The 17,823-nt window shown below is 52.0% G+C and overlaps 2 protein-coding genes across 2 annotated transcripts; one reads left to right on the top strand and one right to left on the bottom strand.

The window, feature by feature from the left end:
- Positions 1–1,980: 1,980 nt before the first annotated feature.
- Positions 1,981–8,213, bottom strand: PDCD1 (programmed cell death 1). Its single transcript, XM_082056391.1, has 5 exons — positions 7,905–8,213; positions 5,320–5,652; positions 4,175–4,330; positions 3,628–3,662; positions 1,981–2,828 (listed from the first exon to the last, which is right to left on the bottom strand). The coding sequence occupies exons 1-5, from the start codon at positions 8,011–8,013 to the stop codon at positions 2,610–2,612; spliced, it is 852 nt and encodes a 283-aa protein (XP_081912517.1). The 5' UTR covers positions 8,014–8,213; the 3' UTR covers positions 1,981–2,609.
- A 3,855-nt stretch (positions 8,214–12,068) lies between these two features.
- On the top strand, positions 12,069–17,422 carry DYNLT2B (dynein light chain Tctex-type 2B). Its single transcript, XM_082057057.1, has 5 exons — positions 12,069–12,204; positions 12,706–12,839; positions 14,413–14,482; positions 16,271–16,334; positions 16,964–17,422. The coding sequence occupies exons 1-5, from the start codon at positions 12,137–12,139 to the stop codon at positions 17,009–17,011; spliced, it is 384 nt and encodes a 127-aa protein (XP_081913183.1). The 5' UTR covers positions 12,069–12,136; the 3' UTR covers positions 17,012–17,422.
- Positions 17,423–17,823: the final 401 nt, after the last annotated feature.

Raw genomic sequence — 17,823 nt, 5'->3', positions numbered from 1 at the left:
GTCACATCAACCCCCCAGAAAGCCTGATGCAAACCTTAGTGTCATAAGTGGAAATGAATTTGAGTTCTTGCTGAATTCAGAGTGGAGAAAAGGGACAGCTGGTATGGGTGCAGTGGTGGGCAAAAGCAGAGGGACTCTGATAATGGAGTGACAGGCATGGGAAGGAAGGATGTGGGATGGTGGAGCTGGGAAAGCCAGAACTGGGGACTTCTCAGCAGGGGAGGTAAAACAGCTTCCTCCAGATCCTGCGCAGTGACCCCAGGAAGACTGAACTTCTATCAGCACACTGGAGGGAAAGTCAAAACCGTGGGTGGCTTCTCTTCTAGCTTGCACAGAAAGACAAGAGCAGCTCCTGCACACGAATGCGCCTGGCGCCCCATCCCTGAGGAGGATGCTGGAGCGTGGGGGCTGACACCCATCTCAGGGCACTGCTTGGTTTGGGGATGCTCAGCTGGGAGCTTGAAACCAGCATCCCATCCTGAGCTCATCCCAGCCTTGCTCCTGCTCTGGCCAGCACAGCCAGTGCTGTGTCCAGCACAGGGGAGTGTAGCTTGGGTTTCTGCCAGTGCTGGGCACCCTGTCCTCCAAACAGGGATGGGAGATGATGTCTGGCAGTTTGGAGTATCCCCACCACTCCCCCCACACATCCCCAGGTCCCAGTCTTGCTCCCTGCAGGGGCAGGATTGCAGCCAGGCTGCTGGGGGGCCAGAGTGGCACAGATGCTGCTGCGGGCTGGGTGTTCTCCCATCGCAAATGGCAGAAGGAGATACTTTTGCTACACCTCCGACCTCACTGGATGGCTTGAGAGGCTCCAGCCAGCTGCAGACCACCATCCACTGAGAGGGGAAGGGACCCAGCCCCTGCTGTTCCTGGAGGAGCCACGGATGCAGCCAGGGGGGTGCAGGAAGGGCTGAAGACCCAGCACCTCTGCTGCCCGAAAGGCAGGATGGAAAATATGAAGTGGGGCCTACCTTCTCACTGATATCGCATCTGACGGGAAAGCCAAAAACAAAACTGCTGACTGAGCTTCCAGTTCTCGCCCGCTGCGGCTGCCTCCTGCCTTGGCTTTCCGGGCGAGCTGAGCCCAGCCGGCCACCGCACGGCTCTGCCGGGGCAAGGAGCAGGGCTGCTGCTCGCGAAAGTGGATGTTGTGGGAGATACAGCACTGCCCGTGGTGGCTGCCGGGGACTGAAGGGGCCACAGCATCCACTGTCCTGCTCTGAGAGAGGGTGAAAGCCATCCCAGGTGGATATGCATCCTATCTGGTCCCCTCTGGAGGCTTCTCAGGGACTTTCCAGCCCCATAGGGGACAAACTGCAGTGCCTCGCATGCCTCACCCCTTCTTCCAGCAACTGGGCTGGCTCCCACAAGGCTGCACTGGTTTTACTGGGGGTAAGGGAAAAAGAAACCTGCTGACAGTACCACCAAAGTGTGATATGCAAGTGACTGTTCTCGGTTTCCGCTGGGTTTTGTGGTCTCCTGCCAGGTCTCTGCTGACTCCAAAGCCACTCCTTACTGGGATTTCTCCCCTCTCAAGCAGTTGTTGCATCTTTCCGTTCTGGTTTCTGGCAAGTGGCATGGCCTCAGCATCACTTTCAAGGGGGAAAATGGAAGTTTGGAGCCAGAAAGCTGTACTGAGCACCATGCCATGACCTGTGCTCTCTGCCTGATGGCAGCCAGGTCCCCGGCAAGGCAGGGATGCTCATCCCCGGCCGGGTGAGCACCCCAAGATCAGCCTGGTGAGGGGGGGCTTGGTTTGCAGCTGCACCTGGGGGCCAGCCTAGAGAGGGGAAAGAGGAAAAAGAGCGGTGGCTTCTCTAAATTATTAACAGCAGCTTCATAGAAGAGCGGCTTGCATATCGCACAGAGCGGCCCAGGAACCACAACAGAAGGTGCCGCCTCCCGGCTCTCGCCTGCGCTGCCAAGAGCCGTTATTTGCCTGCCCACGCGTTCGCCATCACGAGTCAACAAACTCCCCAGGCGTGAAACCCTTTATTCGCCCCCAGGGCTAGATCCATCTCCTACCTGTGGAGGGAGGGGTGCGGGGGTAAATTTCCCCTCTTGTAGAAAAGGAAAGTGCCTGGAGAGAGGAAGAAAAGTAGCTGCCTGCTTCCCAGGGGTTTCTTTAAATAGCGGTACACAAGACAGTCTCTGCCCCGGGGAAGGAGAAGCCCTCAGCCCCAGGCTCCCCCACAAGCAACATCCCCAGGTATCTGCTCCAGCTCTGTCCTCCAGCTTTTCCTCTCGCAGTTGTGCTTTGCTGTTTGAGTCAGACCCAGGCGAGGGAAGCAGCGTGGCCACTCCAGGGAGCCCCGGGTGAAGGTAGAAAATCAAGACATTATGTAAATCGCCTTTGGCACAGTCCCATCGGCATCACTGCTCTGCCCCAGCCCAGCATGTGGAGCAGCAGGAACCTTCCTCATTCCGTGGTACCCACCCCACAGCCACGATCCTGCCGTGGCCAGGACTGTCCACTACCAGCGCCAGCAGCGGTGCCTCCACTGCTCTGGTCCTTCCAGGCTGGATTTTTCCAAACTGCAAACTGGGGTGGGAGTGAGGGGCCGGGTAGCCTGTCCCTACCGAACCCCAGCGAGGAGGGACCCCGGCCCTCAGCAGGGCTGTGACTGCAGCTGCCGAGTCCTCTCATTCTGATGTTTCTTCCCCCGCTCTGGTGTGATGGGTTTCTCCTCTGGGAAGATGATGGTGGCGTATTCAGTCTGGTCAACCAGCCGAGTCTCAGGCAGCACCTGAGTGCACTGATCCCGCTGAAACTCCAGCACGCCATAGTCCACAGTGGGCACAGGCACCACGGGGGGCTTCTCTTCCTTCTGCAAGGAAACCACGTCCGGATGATTCATCATCCAGAGGTATCCACTATCCCCAGCACAAGCCCATTTTTTACAGCAAGTGCCAAAACCAGCTCTGAAGCATCCCAGGAGAGTGAAGGTGATACAAGGCAGAAAGACGCACAGACCTGGGATAGCATTTGCCCAGAGAAACCAGACCATGAGCCTTGGAGTCACTACTGAGGTCATGGGGGTCTCAGCTCTCTGCCTCTGCAGGTAGTGGGGCTTGCTGCCTGCCTGGCTATTAAAGGCAGGGTCATGCTAGGACACCTTTTCCCACATCTCCATCAGGCTCTGAGCTGGCACAGAATGCACGACAAGAGCCCAGGATTGAGTTCGCTCAGTGTGGAGAGGGGAGAGCAAGCGGCCAACCTCCTCGCTAACTTCAGCTACCTAATGGTGTTGGAGAAGACACAGCCAGACTCCTGGCAGCGACCAGCAAAAGGAAGAGAGCAAGAGAAATTTTAGCTTAGTATAATGAAGGGGGGAACATTTTGTCCCATTTTCTACAGCAACACAATCCACTGTCAGAGATAACCCCACTTTGAGTAAGGGTTGGACTACAGGGGTCTCATCCTATCTCAGGCAGTTTTTTGATTGTGATGGGGCTTTGATACAGGTGCAAAAAAGCAGTTGTAGCTGTGCAGAAAAGATTGAGCAGCATCAGAGAAGACAGGAGAAGCGAGAAGCCTGTGAGAGCTGATAAAGGGAGGCTCCACACCCCAGCGATGCTGCAATGCTCCCTTGCAGCAGGGCAGAGCGTCAGAGACGGAAAACTCACCGCTAGCACGTTTTCACTTGGTGGTTTCTGCACATCTGCAAAGTAACACATTTGGTTAGAAGATACTTGTGTGCCAAGACAGCACAAGCGTCTGGGGCTGGGGCTGACCAAGCCTGCACATTCTAGAAGAGCCCTAGACACCACAAACATCGCACCACGCTTCGTCCTTCTCCACTCAGGGTCTAACACCATGAGCATTACAAGGACAAGTGACATACAAAGTCTAGGGCTTAATCGGGATTAGTGGGGTTCAACTCCTTGGGGGGGTCCCCTCTGGGAGAGCCCCTTGGTTGCCCATGATGTTAAGATACCATGCCAACAAGTGGTTCAGAGCCACAGCATGTGGCCTGGGGGGTCTGCAAAGGGCAAACATGGCCCCAAGCATCCTTCTCCTTTAGGCATAGAGATACCTGTCCCATGGGGACACGTCACAGCTAAGTTTAGCAGGTTAAACCTGCCCATGTACCCCAGGGAGTTGCAGGCAGGTGGCTGGCCCTGTGTTCAAGCTGGATTTGTTGGATAAGCATCAGCCCATGGGGGATCATACCTCCTCTCCTGTATGTGACGGTGAGGTAGCCAAAAATCAGCAGCACAACTGCCCCAGCTAGCAGCAGAATGCCCAGGAGCAGGGCCTTGAAGTGATCTGGGGGGTTGCCTTCCTCCATCTCGGGCTCATTGGTGGCGTTTGTCTTCTCAGGGGGTGCTGTAATAGCCGTCCAAAAGAGAGGGAACAAAATCAGCAGATCAGGTGTGTAAAATGGCTTCTGCAGTCCCTGAGAAAGTCACCATGTGAACACAGGGGCTGTCCCCGAAAAGGGCTCAGTCCCTGGCAGGCTGTCACACCCCTCCAGAGGCCCTGAATTTGGGCTGACTTGGGCGATGTTTTGGCCTTGTCCCATTCCTTCCCATTGCAGGTGGAGGGGATGATGCCACGCTGCTGAGAGCTGGGGTGCAGGGGGCCAGGGAACCGCATGACCCCATGCCCAGAAGAGCCCTATGGAGGACACGGCCTCCCCAACCTTCCTAGCTGCTTCTGCGTCCTGGGGCCAGCGCAGATTCAGCTCATGTTGGGAGGAGATGTTGTGAAAGACAGTTAACTTTTGCAGTGTTTTTCCTTTTTGTAAAAGGCCATCTTCAGCCCCCCAAAGCCTCCAGCCTGCCAAGCAAGTGCATGGCATATCTTCCTGTGAGATCTCAGTCTCCCACACCATGGGGCTACCAGACCCTCCCAGTGCATGGTTTACAAGAACAGTATCTACACCAACACCAGCTGTTCAAGGGCTCTGAGCCCTGGTTGTCACCTCAAACACAAGCCCTGTTCCCTGATAAAGGGGCTGTTCAGGTGTGCAGGCAGGTCCCTACGCTGGTCTCCTGCTTCTATCCATGGGCAAGGACTCACTCCTCCCCGCAGCATCACTGGGGATGCAGCCCCAGCAGGATGGAGACCTCCTGCCTCAGGGCCAGATCTAGCACAGTTCAGATGTGTGAGGACAGCCTGTGTCCCTGGGCATCAACCAGGCATGCAAAGGAAAGGGGAAAGGGCAGGGCTGTGCTCTCCTGACCCACACCGGGACCCCACCCAGCGGGGTACCACCTGCCTTGTGCCCTGGGGCTGCAGTGTGCCTGGAGGAGCCACAGCACCACAGGACAACACCAACAACCTGTCCCCATCAGGACAGCCCCCAGGCTGACCTGTGACCACCAGATGGGACCGGTTGCTTTCCATCACTTTATTGGGTTCAAAGAAGGCGATCAGCCCACAGTAGTAGGAGCCTGAGTCATTCTGGTGAAGGTTCAGGATCTCCATCTTGAAGGCAGGAGTGTGGTTGGTGGTCAGGTACTTCTCTGTCATCGTTGGGGGGCTGTTCCGGCTGATCTCTGCAATTTTTTGAGCTTGGCTGTGGTTGGTCTCCTTGTACCAATTGAGGCTGTACTCCGAGCCAGAGTTGTTCTCCATGGAGATGTTGCAGAAGAAGGTGGCTGAGCTGCCTGCAGGGAGAGTTAGCACGGCTGGGAAGAGGGTCACTGTTGGGGAGAGAGGAAACAAGGAAAACACATGGTTACAGTGGGCACAGGTCTCAGACACAGCCCTATCCCCCATGCAAGAACCAGGAATGCAAAGAGTGCGAGAACCCGTTATCACCCTCACCAGCACCCCATCCCACGGAGAGGTGATGGGCTCCTCCATTCCAAACCCAGAGGCTCCGTGTTTTCCTCAGCTGTTTCACTCTCAGCTCCTGAAGGGAGAAGGTAAATCCCCTAAATCCTAAGGGGATTTACAAAAATGTGCCAACAGCTGCTTGCAAGCCCAGCCCCGTGCCATCACCAGCACCCAGCTCACTGCAGCCAGGTTCTGGGGTTTGCCAGCAACACAGGCAGCTGGATGCTTGGCCAGTCCACAGCATCACCCTGGATCATGGGGAGGTACCCCAGAGCTCAGGAGGTACTCAGGAGGTCTATCCCCTCCTGAGTGTCCCCAGGGGTAGTAACTGTACCATTAAGTGGTTTCAGTAGAGCAAATTGTGCTCTGGGCTACCTAAAATTAACCCAGAACACCTGTAGCGGGGAAAAAAAACTTAGGGGATTGTACTATTTTTAAATCTATGCTGCATTTTAGTGTCTGAGTCATCTTTCCTCCAGCTGATGTTGCCTCTGGGAGTGAGCAGAGGGACCGAGCCCTGGGCCGGGGCAGTGCCCTGCGGTGCAGCCCATCCTGCCGGGGGGCTCCGGCTCTGCCCCCTGCTCCAAGCTGGCAGCACAGAGCAGGCAGGTGCTGCCCAGAGCACTGTATTTGCCACCTCCAGCTTGAGATCAGGGCAGAGCGACCTGGAGCTTATGATGCCACCCTTTTCCAGCTGCTTGTCCCCTCCTTGCATGTATGTGGGCAGCCTGGCACCCACCCTAGGGATCTTGGCCAGGCTTGCTGTGCTGTTCCCAGCACAGAGGACAGTTGGCCATGGCCGCGGGCCCCCAGCCCTTAGCACCAGCCCTGTTGCTTCACCACACTTCCCTGCCCGTGATCCCCATAGGTTCATCCCCCTTGGCATACTTGGGCCAGGCTCCCAACGTCTCAGCTCAGCCAGCCCCATCCAGAAGGACAAGGTGGCTACCACATTAACTTTTGTTCGGAGCAATAAAAAGGAGGAAGAAGCATTTCTCACACGAGTTATCTGAGCAAGCATTTCAAACTGCCAATGTTTTGAAACATGCCTGTCGTTAAGAAATTTATCTTCCGTTTTCAGAAATCACCACCGACGGCAGCCCAAGGGCTTGCGGACAGAGTCAGAAAGTCCCTCTCATCTCTTCAGCACCGGCCTGAGACCGTAGGACCATGACCTCAGCATCATGAGCCAGAAAATGACCTGAAACAATTCTTCTAATAGATACAGGATTAGATGGAAAACTGGGCTGAGAAATGGCAGATGAAACCGAACAGGAGAAGGGAGGGAGGCAAGTGCCTCAGCTCCCACAGGCAGCACTGGTCGCAGCAGCGCCCAAATCGAGAGACGTAATTTTTGCAGTGTTCTGGGTTATTTGTGTTTAACAGGAAACATTCAGCAGGCTTGGGGCTTTGCTTCCTACCCAATGCCACTGCCAGCAATGAATGAAGCGCTCAGAGGAATTCTGAAAGCAGAGATTGAGTTTACATGCTTCCCTGCATCGTCTCAGCACCAGAGGTAACATCTGCTCCAAGGGATGCGCAGCCCTGCGACCAACCTTGGGGCAGAAAACACCTGAAGCCGCCAAGGAAAGAGCTGGGCTGTGAGGAAGGGATGTCAGAGCTTCATCAGGGCTCTTGCTTGCTCTGTCTGGACTCACCCCTTCCCCTCCATCTCCCCTTCTTCCCCAAATTTCACCTGAACAAAACTGCACACAGTACCCTGGCTGCCTCAGGGTCAAGCCCAAACCAGGAGGCGCAGCCCAAGGGTGCAGCCCAAAGCTGTGAGAGCCAGAGCAGAAAACCCCCAGACCCTGCATAGCACTGGCAAACTGAGGCTTTCAACCAGAGTCTCAACACCGAACCCCAAATACAGCCAGTGTGCCCACAACACAGCTCCAGTGCAGGTACTGCGGGCTGGGGACTTGTCTCATTCTCCATCCTTTAACCCCATTTCTGCCCAAGCATCCCCATTTCCCTTGCTTCAGCAGCGCGTACCCAAAAGCTTTGGGTTTTCTTGCTTTCTTGATGCCAGAGCTATTTTTAACTGCAAAGCTTCCAGCCCTTAGACAGTTTCCACCAGCTGAGAACGACATGGGCACCGCGCCCTGGTACCTACCCCGGCGGCAGCAGGCCAGCATGGGGCCGCAGCAGAGCAGGATGGCACAGAGGCTGGTCAGGGCCACCTCCACGCTGCCCCACATCGTCTTCGAGGCAGCTGAAGCCATGGCAAGCTGGTCAGGCAGGTGTGCGGTGCTGTACTGTGCTGTGCCACCCCCGGCTCTCTCTGTGTTTCCTTCCCTGCAGCAGTAGCTTGTTCTCCGGCATGCGCGGCAGCGGCTGGGGTGGAAATGAAACGTGCCTATCTCTGCCCCAGAGGGAAACCCGGGCTGCCTCCCGCCCCCAGCTTCCTCCCCACGGAGGCAGAGACCAGCTGAGCTGAGCCTGGCCCCTTCCCCTCCCCACGCATTCCCACGCGAGGCACCCGGCTACCGAGCAGAAAGGATGGGCACCTCTGAGCCTTTTTGGGGAAAGCTCCCACAGATGGAGCAGGCAGGGACAACAGGGGACGTGTTCTCAACTGCAAGTCTGGGCCATAAGTAAAAGAGCTGTCTTGGGTTCCCAGGCACCCATGGGTGCTCCCATTGGGTGCCCATGGCAGTGGGGTGTTGGGGGACATGTGGCACTGGGCAGGGTCTGAGCAGCCATGGGGCACCTGTTGGAAGGCTGCTCCCACTGGGAAGGGATGGAAGAGGAGGGAGAGGAAGAAGAAGAATGGAGAATGGAGGAGCAAGAAGGGAAAGGAGGAGAAAGAGAAGATGAAGGAGAAAGAAGAAGGAGAAGGAGAAGGAGAAGGAGATGAAGGAGATGAAGGAGATGAAGGAGATGAAGGAGATGAAGGAGATGAAGGAGATGAAGGAGAAGATGGAGAAGATGGAGAAGAAGATAGAGAAGTTTTGCCTCCTGAGGTGTTTTTGTCCACAGACAGATTTGAAGAGAGCAGGGGCAGGTGCCTGGGGCTAGGGTGCTGTTATTGGAATGACCTTTACATCAGACTTATTTAATTTCTCCACCGATGATGTTCCCCGCTCACCTGCTGACTAATATTTGCATAGGAAATAACTAAAGGTGAAAGCGTGCTGTGGCTGGTTCCTCTGCTTCTCTCAAACACAGCGTCAGTGCCCTGGCAATTTTGGATAGCATCAGGGGAAAATTATTAATCGGGGTGAAAGATGTGATTCTCATGATGATTTCATTATTTTCCGGGCTTTCAGAAATGAGCTGTGGGGCTGGAGCTTGCTCACCTCTCACTTGCAGACACAGCCCCAGCAGGTGAGCAGTGTGGGGGAGCCACCCTTAATTCGGGATGGCCAAGGAGGGGGGTTCTGAGCCAGGACAGGCAGGGCTCGCCCTGGGCCAGGGGCTTGATCTCGCTTGTCCTGGATCCTCTTTCCGAGTTTCCTCCTGGCACTGCATCACATGAACTTTTGGCCCTGCATCTCATGAACTTTTGGCCCTGCATCTCATGAACTTTTGGCCCTGCATGGGCCACAGAGCAAGATGGAGGGGCTGTCCCCTCCTTGTCAGTTTTCCGTGCCACCTGGCTGGAGCCCACTGCTTGGCAGGGTGGTAAGGAGAGCGCTCTCCACCATGTTCAATGGTGCTGGTGGGCTCAGAGGTGGACATCACCTCTTCCTTCGCAATTTCCTACCTCCCCATTAAAAAAAAAAACCAAAAAAAAAACCTAACTAAACGAAATTGAATTCCAGAAACTATGGAAGCTTACAGCAAGGAGGCTTTTCCACCTCAAGGCTTTGTGTCCCCAACTGGTGACACCAGGCATTTGGGCTGGGTGCAGGGTGGTTCGTTTGGCACTTGCAACATGTTTTGGTTTCTAGAGGCGGAAGATGTGACGGGAGATCTCACTGCTGAGATCTCGACTCACCAAGCCAGGGGTCGGCAGGAAAAACTGGCTCATCCTCTCCGCCCTGCATGGCAGCTGAGGGCTCTGATTAAAATCATAGGTCACAGCTCAAACTTTCCAACACACACTCAAAACGGGGTGTAAGTTGATACCTGAGGTGGAGAGAATCTGTTGTGTCTGCTAGAAACTAGTGGTTGGTAGAGTTAGACCATACAGCAATGTTTTTGGATGCTCAGGGCGAGCCCTCTGGCATCACACTGATGGAAAGCTTGCTCTTCCACAAGAGAGAGAACAGGGGGCTTTTTGCATGGGGTAGTCCTCTTCTATCTGGCCACTGAAAGAGCAAAAGGAGGGCAAAAAAGGAACGAGAAATACGTGAGAAAGCAGTTTGTTCTTCAAAACTAAGAAATGGGAACTTCAGCGAGCACGTCACACCACTTCACTGAAGCACAAATGTCCTTTTTTTTCTGCAACACGAAGGTGGCCCAATGAGTCAACAAGGGTCTCACCAATGCAGCTGGGACCCAGATAAGGCTGTGGTCTCCTGCAGCCATTACTGTCAGGGCACACAGGTATCACCCTGAGCAGTCACCTCAAAGGATAGAGGGTCAGTCCCAAAAGGGCTTAGAAGCATTTTGGGTGTTTAAGTAGCACTGAAAATTTGAAAGATGTGCAAGAAAGCAATGACCAAACACCTTGGATGTTGCTCACTGAAGCACATGGAAAGCAAAGCTTCCCAAATAAGATGGGGAACACAAGTTAACATGAAGAGGTGCTGAGGAAGAGATTATGATCTGAATTCACATCTGTGGGTCTGACCCAGGCAGGAGGCAACAGCTGGGGCAAGAAGAGGAAATGGGTAATAGTGTTTGCAAATAAACACGGAAAGCATTGAGGTCTGTCAGATACTTCTCAGAAATTAGGAAGGCCCCTGCAAACGATTTGCATGAGCAACAACAACATCAATGCCTGACCCTGTGGGGAAAGGCAGCAGCCCTGGGGAGGGGGTGGGGGGTGAGTAAGCAGTGAGTAAGCGGAGGGATGGAGCGGAGGCACAAAACTGTTCCTTTAGCAAGCGGAAATCTGCAGGGCCTGGGCAGGGCAATGGTAACTGTGATGCAAAGGTGCCACAGGGGTATGGCATGGGGTCACTGCCACCTTCAGCAGGACAGCGGGGTGCTGCTCCTGCCAGTTGGCAGAGCTGATGCCCAGCCCAGCATTACCAAGGGCTCCGAAGGATCATCTCTAGCAAGCAGTGCCGCTAAAACCCGTGGAAATCAGGAGCTGCTGCTGCTGCTGCTCAGGTTCTCAGCAACCTGCCCACACTCAGTGCAGGACCTGGCGCCAGTTGGAATGCATCCATGCATCCCAAGTAAAACTCCAGCAAACGCACCTCCTGGTGCAAACTCACACCCGCCTGGCACCCAGGGACACCTCCAGGCAGCACCCTGCCCACAGAGCCGCAATGCCAGGCACCCCCAAGCCCTGCTGCACGTCCTGGTGCTCTCCAGCCCCTCACCACCAGCAGCAAAACGTTCGGCCCCAGCTGCACCTGCACGCTGCCTCCATTTGAAGCTGGGTGAAGCGTTTGGGGACCTTTCTCAGTGATGTCACCCGCTGCATGCGGGAAGCGCGATGGTGGAGATTGCCGCATCAAGATAAAGAGCGGAGGAAGCAGGATGTCATCTCTTCAGGAGGGGCTGTCATACCAAGCCATCCTCCGCTAGCCTTCCTCAGGACAGACAGCAGCTGCCGAGAGGGCGAAGTGCACAAGGTTGTGACTGGAGGAGGATATAGGGGAGCAACATTTTTAGGCTTTTCTGGAAGTTTTAAGGTCCTGGAGGCAAGGTGCAAGGCTGCAATCCCCCTCTGCTCTGCTGCCACCTGGACCACGCAGGCACCCCATCTGCAGCCGCTGCAGCCCACCGAGCTCCGGGCTAGAGAGCGGGCAGCGGTCAGTGTGGGGCTGCCGCCAGGTTTTTGGGGTGGGAGGAGGGTTTGGGGCGGCAGGAGGGCATGGGGACGCACCCTGCGCTGAGGCCGCCTTCCCAGCTGAGCCCGTCAGCGCCCTTCCCGAGCACCAGCCTCATCACACCCTTCATTTACTACTGTTATTGCAATTATTTAGCATTTATTTACCGATTATCTCATTAGATATATTTACTTGTAAAAGAAGTCAAGATAAACAATTTCTGACCAATTTATGACACCCCCCCACGCTACCCGCACCCCGCTCCGCGGGTCCGCACCCCCCGCGCCGCGGCCGCGCCCCACGGCCACGTGCGAGCCGCCACTGCGCAAGACGCGGGGCGGACCGCGGCGCCGTGACGTAGCGTAGCGCGCCATGACGCACGGAGGCGGAAGTGGCGGCAGTGGCGGCGGTTGCCGGGGTAACCAACGCCGGGCGGCCTGCGGGTGCTGCGGCCATGGGCGAGCTGGGGGCGGACGATGGGGCCGGGAATACGTACAGCTTGCGGCCCGGCCTGCAGCGCCGGTGAGGGACCTGGGGGCGCCGGGGACGGAGGGGGGATGCTCTGGGGGCTTTGGGTCTGAGGGGCTGTGGGAGCTGCGGTGGGACTGTCGGAGAGGGCGTCCCTGGGCATGGGGGGCTCGCATGAGGCCGTGGGGGCTGAGTGGGGGGGTTGGGAATGAGGGGGCCCCCGGGGTCTGGAGTCTGGGGAGGGCACTGGATCAACTTTGACATGAGATGTAGGGGGTGGGGGGGGAGCAGAGGTGGGGATACCGCTGAAGGGGTGACCTTGAATGGGGCTGGTTTCACACCTCTGCTTGTGGGTGTTTGGCTTTTGGCAGGGCTGGGTAAGTATCGCTGTCTCAGCTGGGCTTTGTTTCCCCGTGGTTTTCATTTGTCATTATTCTTTATTATGTGAAAGTTACATTTTCCCACGCGAGGTTATGTATGTTTTTACACATCATGTTAACCTTGGCATTCTTTTGCTGTTTTGTTTTTTCTTTTTTTTTTTTTTTTCCCTGATAGATTTAAATCATCCACAGTAAAAGAATGCATCCACGCAATACTGAAGGAGAAGCTGGCCAACGTACAGTATGTCCCCGAAGAAATGCCTCAGCTTACAAAGTCTTTGTCAGAGATAATAAAAGACAGACTGAAAGGTAAGGAGGCTTGTTGGGGAAGTCGTTTCTTTTCTTACTGCGTCCTCTCCATTTGACAAAATCCCTCTTTCCTCGTTTATTCTTGAAATGTATTTCTTCACTGTTGACTGACTCGAGTTGATGGTTATGAAACATTCTGGCCTATATACATATGTCCTTGCCTGTGGAACTAGAAACCTAATTCAAGCAGACAAGAATTGTTTTTGTAGACCGGCTGGTCTGGGATATCAGCCTTGGAGGGCTGCAGGGGGGGAAAGAAGCTGCATTAGAGGGAAGAAAGAAGAAATGCTTCATTGCTTCTTGCCTCAGTATGGCAGAAAAAACTGCTGCCAGTTAAATCAGAGTTGAGTCAGAGTGGAATAGCAGGGAGATCAGAACAAGACCCAGTGGGAGCAGCAAAGGGGGAGAGAGTTAGGGGCACAGTCAGCCAAGGCGGGGTGTGACTACAGCCTTACAGCACTGGAAAAAGGTCGCGGTGGTGCTGTGCGGGATGCCCTCCAACTTTTCTGAGTTCGAGAACTAAATTTCCAGCAGGCGTTTCCTGCATTCAGTGCTGGAACAAGTACATAGATATGTGTTGGCACTGTCACTTTTTTTGCCTTCTCCCTGAGGACAGGCTGGTGCTCCATCTGCTGGGTTGGCCTGACACGGTGACACAGACATACCGTCACTCTCAGCAGGAACTGTGGGTTTATTCTTCTCCCAGAATTATGCATCTGCTTTAAGACAAGCAGCAGCTGTAGTCCCAGCACGTGTTGATGCCAAGCTAATACACACAGGGCTTGGCTTCAGTAATCTGTAAACACACTCGCAGTAGCCTGAAGCGAAACTGGCCCGGTGTGGCCATTGTATCAGCTGCTATCTCTGACAGATCCTGACATGGTGAATGTTACCAGCCCCAGCATCTTGAGCTTAATCCTCCAGTGGAAATAGTGCACCAGAGCCTTCCTGGGACACTGTTTTGTTGAAGACAAGCATTAGGATCTATATTTCATTTTAAACATGCTTGTTCTGATTTGGCTCCTGGAATACTGCCATGGCCTGATTGGATTTGGCCTGTGCCCCGAAGGTATTTCTTTACTGCTGTAAAACAATTACGTATCTTTGCAGACACATAACATAGACCCGCATATGCTTTTATGTGGTGTTTTATCCCAGTTCTGAAGCAAAGGAAACACCTGTGTGGCAGAAGAATCTCTTCAATACTTTCGCATCGGAACATTCTAAAAATAAGCCAATTTTTTTCAAGGAGGGTTTTGTCCACCAGCGGCCTTATTTACATTCTTTCCATGTGTTTAGTTCTTGAAAGCTGACATATAGTGTGGCTGCTTAGAGGTGTCTACTGCCTTAGATACATCTTTTGACAGATGCCAAATACCCTGTTCACCTTTAACTCAAATAAGACCATTGTTCTCTATACCTGGGAAAATGAAGCCACATGGCAGTTTGTTCACTTTGCCAATCACATGGACTTGTACAGGACACTTGCTTTGTACCCAGAAATCTTTTGCTTCCTGGGTCCTGGTTTGGGCTCAAGCTGTTCTTCTCACTATTATTTTTTTTCTCTCTCCAGAGGAAGGATTTGACAGGTACAAAATGGTGGTTCAGGTTGTGATTGGAGAGCAGAGAGGAGAAGGAGTGAAGTAAGTTTTGCATCTTCTAATTGTATTTCTGTCATTTTTGTTGGGTATGCATGTATTTTTTTCCCTTGGAAGCTTCTTCCAACTTTCCTAGGTACAAAGATCTCTCTACAGATGATAAAGTGTGTAAAGCACTTTCTCTTTAATTGACAAGTGAGGGCTTGGATTGTGGCTGACTGAATTACCCAGTGATAATTGTGTGTATGGTCATTCGTAGCAAGCTGAAATGCTGAAAAGCATTTGTGAGGAGTGTTGCAGAAAGGCATTTCATGTTGTATCCATGATGAATACCAGCACGCATCCAGTCCATTCTCAAGGTCCTGCTGGAGCACAGGAACCATAGTAACTCACTTCTGTCTAAAGCCAAATTTCCATAAATACTTCATTTGCATTTAATCCACCAGGTAGGCAGTTTTCAGAAGTTTAGATTTCTATAATCCTCATGCAATACTGTCATGGGAATCAAGCCTAGACTGTGGGTGCTGAGCACTTGCAGTCCAGCTCCAGATGCCTGCAATCAGACAAAAGAATTCCTTTTGGCTGCAATAGTGGGCTGTAGTTTTCCATTACGAGTGAGCAGGGAGAAGACAGAAGAGAACAGCCCACAGGGTTTATGTTCTTTATCTGCTGGGCTTATCTTTACTATTGTGCCTGGTACTCCAGCAGAAGATCAGTGCAGCAGAGCTGTAATTAGATCTGGTGCCTCAGTGTTCTGGAGGTCAGGGAGGAATATCCATACCCGCTGCTCCGGCTTTTGTCAGGAATGTCTGTCTGCAGGCACGCTGCTCCAGAAGCACCGTACCAGGGTGAGCGGTTTAATTAGTGGTCTGATTTGAAATGTGAAGCCCAGCAACACAGACTGACAGAGCCAATTGGAGAAATTCTCTGTTTTGAAATAGGCAGGAGGAAAGACTGAAGTGTGACCACTAACATGCTTAAAGCAATATACAGAATAGCCAGGGTATTCCAGAGGCAGAGTGGAATACTGGACTGAAAGAAAAAAAAAAAAAAAAAAACAGGATCAGAATAACCCTGAGGGTTAAAGTACTAGAAAAAAAGGATTAAATTCAACAATCTTGTAACAATAAGCCATTCATATAGGCACTAGGAACAACACACTGTGCCACAAACGGGGATTCCGCCAGCTGAGACTGACTGGGGCGGCAGGGGATGGACATTTGCAGAGCAAAGGGAGTGTCAGTGACATTAGACAAGGCAGCAGCAAGGTCTTGTCTGTAATATCCTATTATGGTCTGGTTGCTTGTCTTCAAGGTAAGGCTTGGACTGAAGCAGGTGTAGAAAAAGGCCAGCGGGCTGGTCAGGGAACAGAGAGTATAGATAAGAAAGGACTAGAAGAGCTTAGCTCATGGTCTAGGAACACAACGTTTGCCAAGGAATATGATAGCTCCCTATAAATAAGTTGGGAATATGTACCACGAGGGTGCAGGAGGTGAAGGACAAGAACAAATAAGCTAAATTAACCACTGGTACACATAGGCCAGAAGTCAAAGATTCTTAAGCACCACAGCAATGAGGTTTCAAGCCCTACTGCCCAGTGGAGGTGGGAGGGCTGACAGCTGAGGAGTTTGAAGATGGCGCTTGATCCGCATACAGAGGGCATGTGGTGGAATTGAGCGGGGGGGTCTAAGCTCAGGATTCATGAAAATGCTTCCCACTTCCTTTATCTTCAAAGGAAGTCTAGTTTGCTTTTCAAGGAAAGTATCTGCCATCACTTCCGTCCTTGCACATGAACTCTGTGGGTAATGGCTCCACTCTGTCTCCTTTGTCTAGTATGGCTGCGCGATGTTTCTGGGACGCAGACACTGACAGCTACGCTCACGATGTGTTCATGAATGTAAGTATTGGCTGGTTTACCATGAGAAAGTGTAAAGCTACTTGCTTTTGTGTGAGAGGCCAAGTGACCTTAAATAATGGAGCAGGAAAAAAACAACCACTAGAAGGAAGGAACCAAGAGTCCACTGAAACAGTATGATTTATGTCCTCATTCACAAAACATACTTAGATATAATATCTACCATAGTAAAACTTATTTCCCAAGTAGGTCATACAGTACTGTACAAAAGTCATCACAGTCACAACATTTTACAGGTGGGGAGAGGAAGCACAAGAGATAAAGTCTTATATGCTTTGCTGAACTTCTGTTATGGAGTATAGCTGGAATCCAGGACTGAGCAAAAGTCAAGGTTTTATTTCATTATTAGCTTGTTTTTGTATTAAACTGACAGCTAAACATCTGCGGGTGGTTGGTAGAAGTAAATTGAGGCACTTCTGGTATTTGGACACACTGGCCTGGGTTACACAACAACTGAGGTGAATAAGAAACTAACTAAAAGATAGAAAATCACAATCTATTACAATATATGGTTGTGCTCTGGTCTAAATGTTCCCTTAGGTTAGCCTTTTCATTTAGGCTAGCAAAAAGCTCAACTTTACTAACACTGGGCCTTTCTTTGTTCTCCCCAGGACAGCCTGTTTTGTGTGGTAGCTGCATTTGGCTGCTTCTACTATTGAAGATGGTAAATATTGCACAGAAGGACAGAGGTGGGGGAGAACGCTTTAGGGTGTTTTTTTGTTAAAGTGCACAAAAACATCATGTTCTTCCTTTAGTACCTAACAAAATAACAGCTCTACAAAGCACATCCTACACCTGTCCTACACACTACAACATTCCTTCTTTCTTGTGGATATTGACAGACCTTTAAGCACAATAGTATTATGTCCTTTATTTAAATAATCACCCTTTGTTTTTATATAGTGTGTTGGTTTTGTCCTAAAAAAGTGTTTTGCCAATTGCCGTTGTTTCTAAGGCAAACCCAGCTTTTGTCTTGAAAGGGTTCTGTTTCTTCTATTTTTGTTAATTTTCAGAAATTAATGAGATATTTATAAGAAATGTAACACAATAAATTTATGTATTTAATATTTCCTCTCCTGTGGGTTGACTCTTGCTGTTTCCACAGTTTGTCCTCTTCCTCCACTCTACAAGATGCAGTAGCCTTGAGCACTTGTCTGTGCTTCTCAGATGATCGTTTTCTGAGGATTCTTTGTAAATTAACCCATAAAGCCAACCTCATATTCTGGTTATCTAGATTTGTTCCTATAACTCTCATAAGATTTGGGCTGTGAATCCCAGTGCAGTGTCACATGAGATTATATTACCTGATAGGAAGACAAGGTATTTAGGGCATTAGGTCAGACCAGCAGCCTGCTCACCCCACTGACTGCCAAAACTCCTCCCTGCTCTAACTCCTCATTGGTTTGGTGCAGTTTGGCACCCATGGATGCATTGAGTAATCGCTGCTCATTGCCCTCTTCAGCAGATATTG

This window comes from Streptopelia decaocto (genome assembly GCF_964273445.1).
Source record: "Streptopelia decaocto genome assembly, chromosome: 6".
Taxonomy (NCBI): Eukaryota; Metazoa; Chordata; class Aves; order Columbiformes; family Columbidae; genus Streptopelia; species Streptopelia decaocto.
This window is presented reverse-complemented; position numbering and strand designations above follow the sequence as displayed.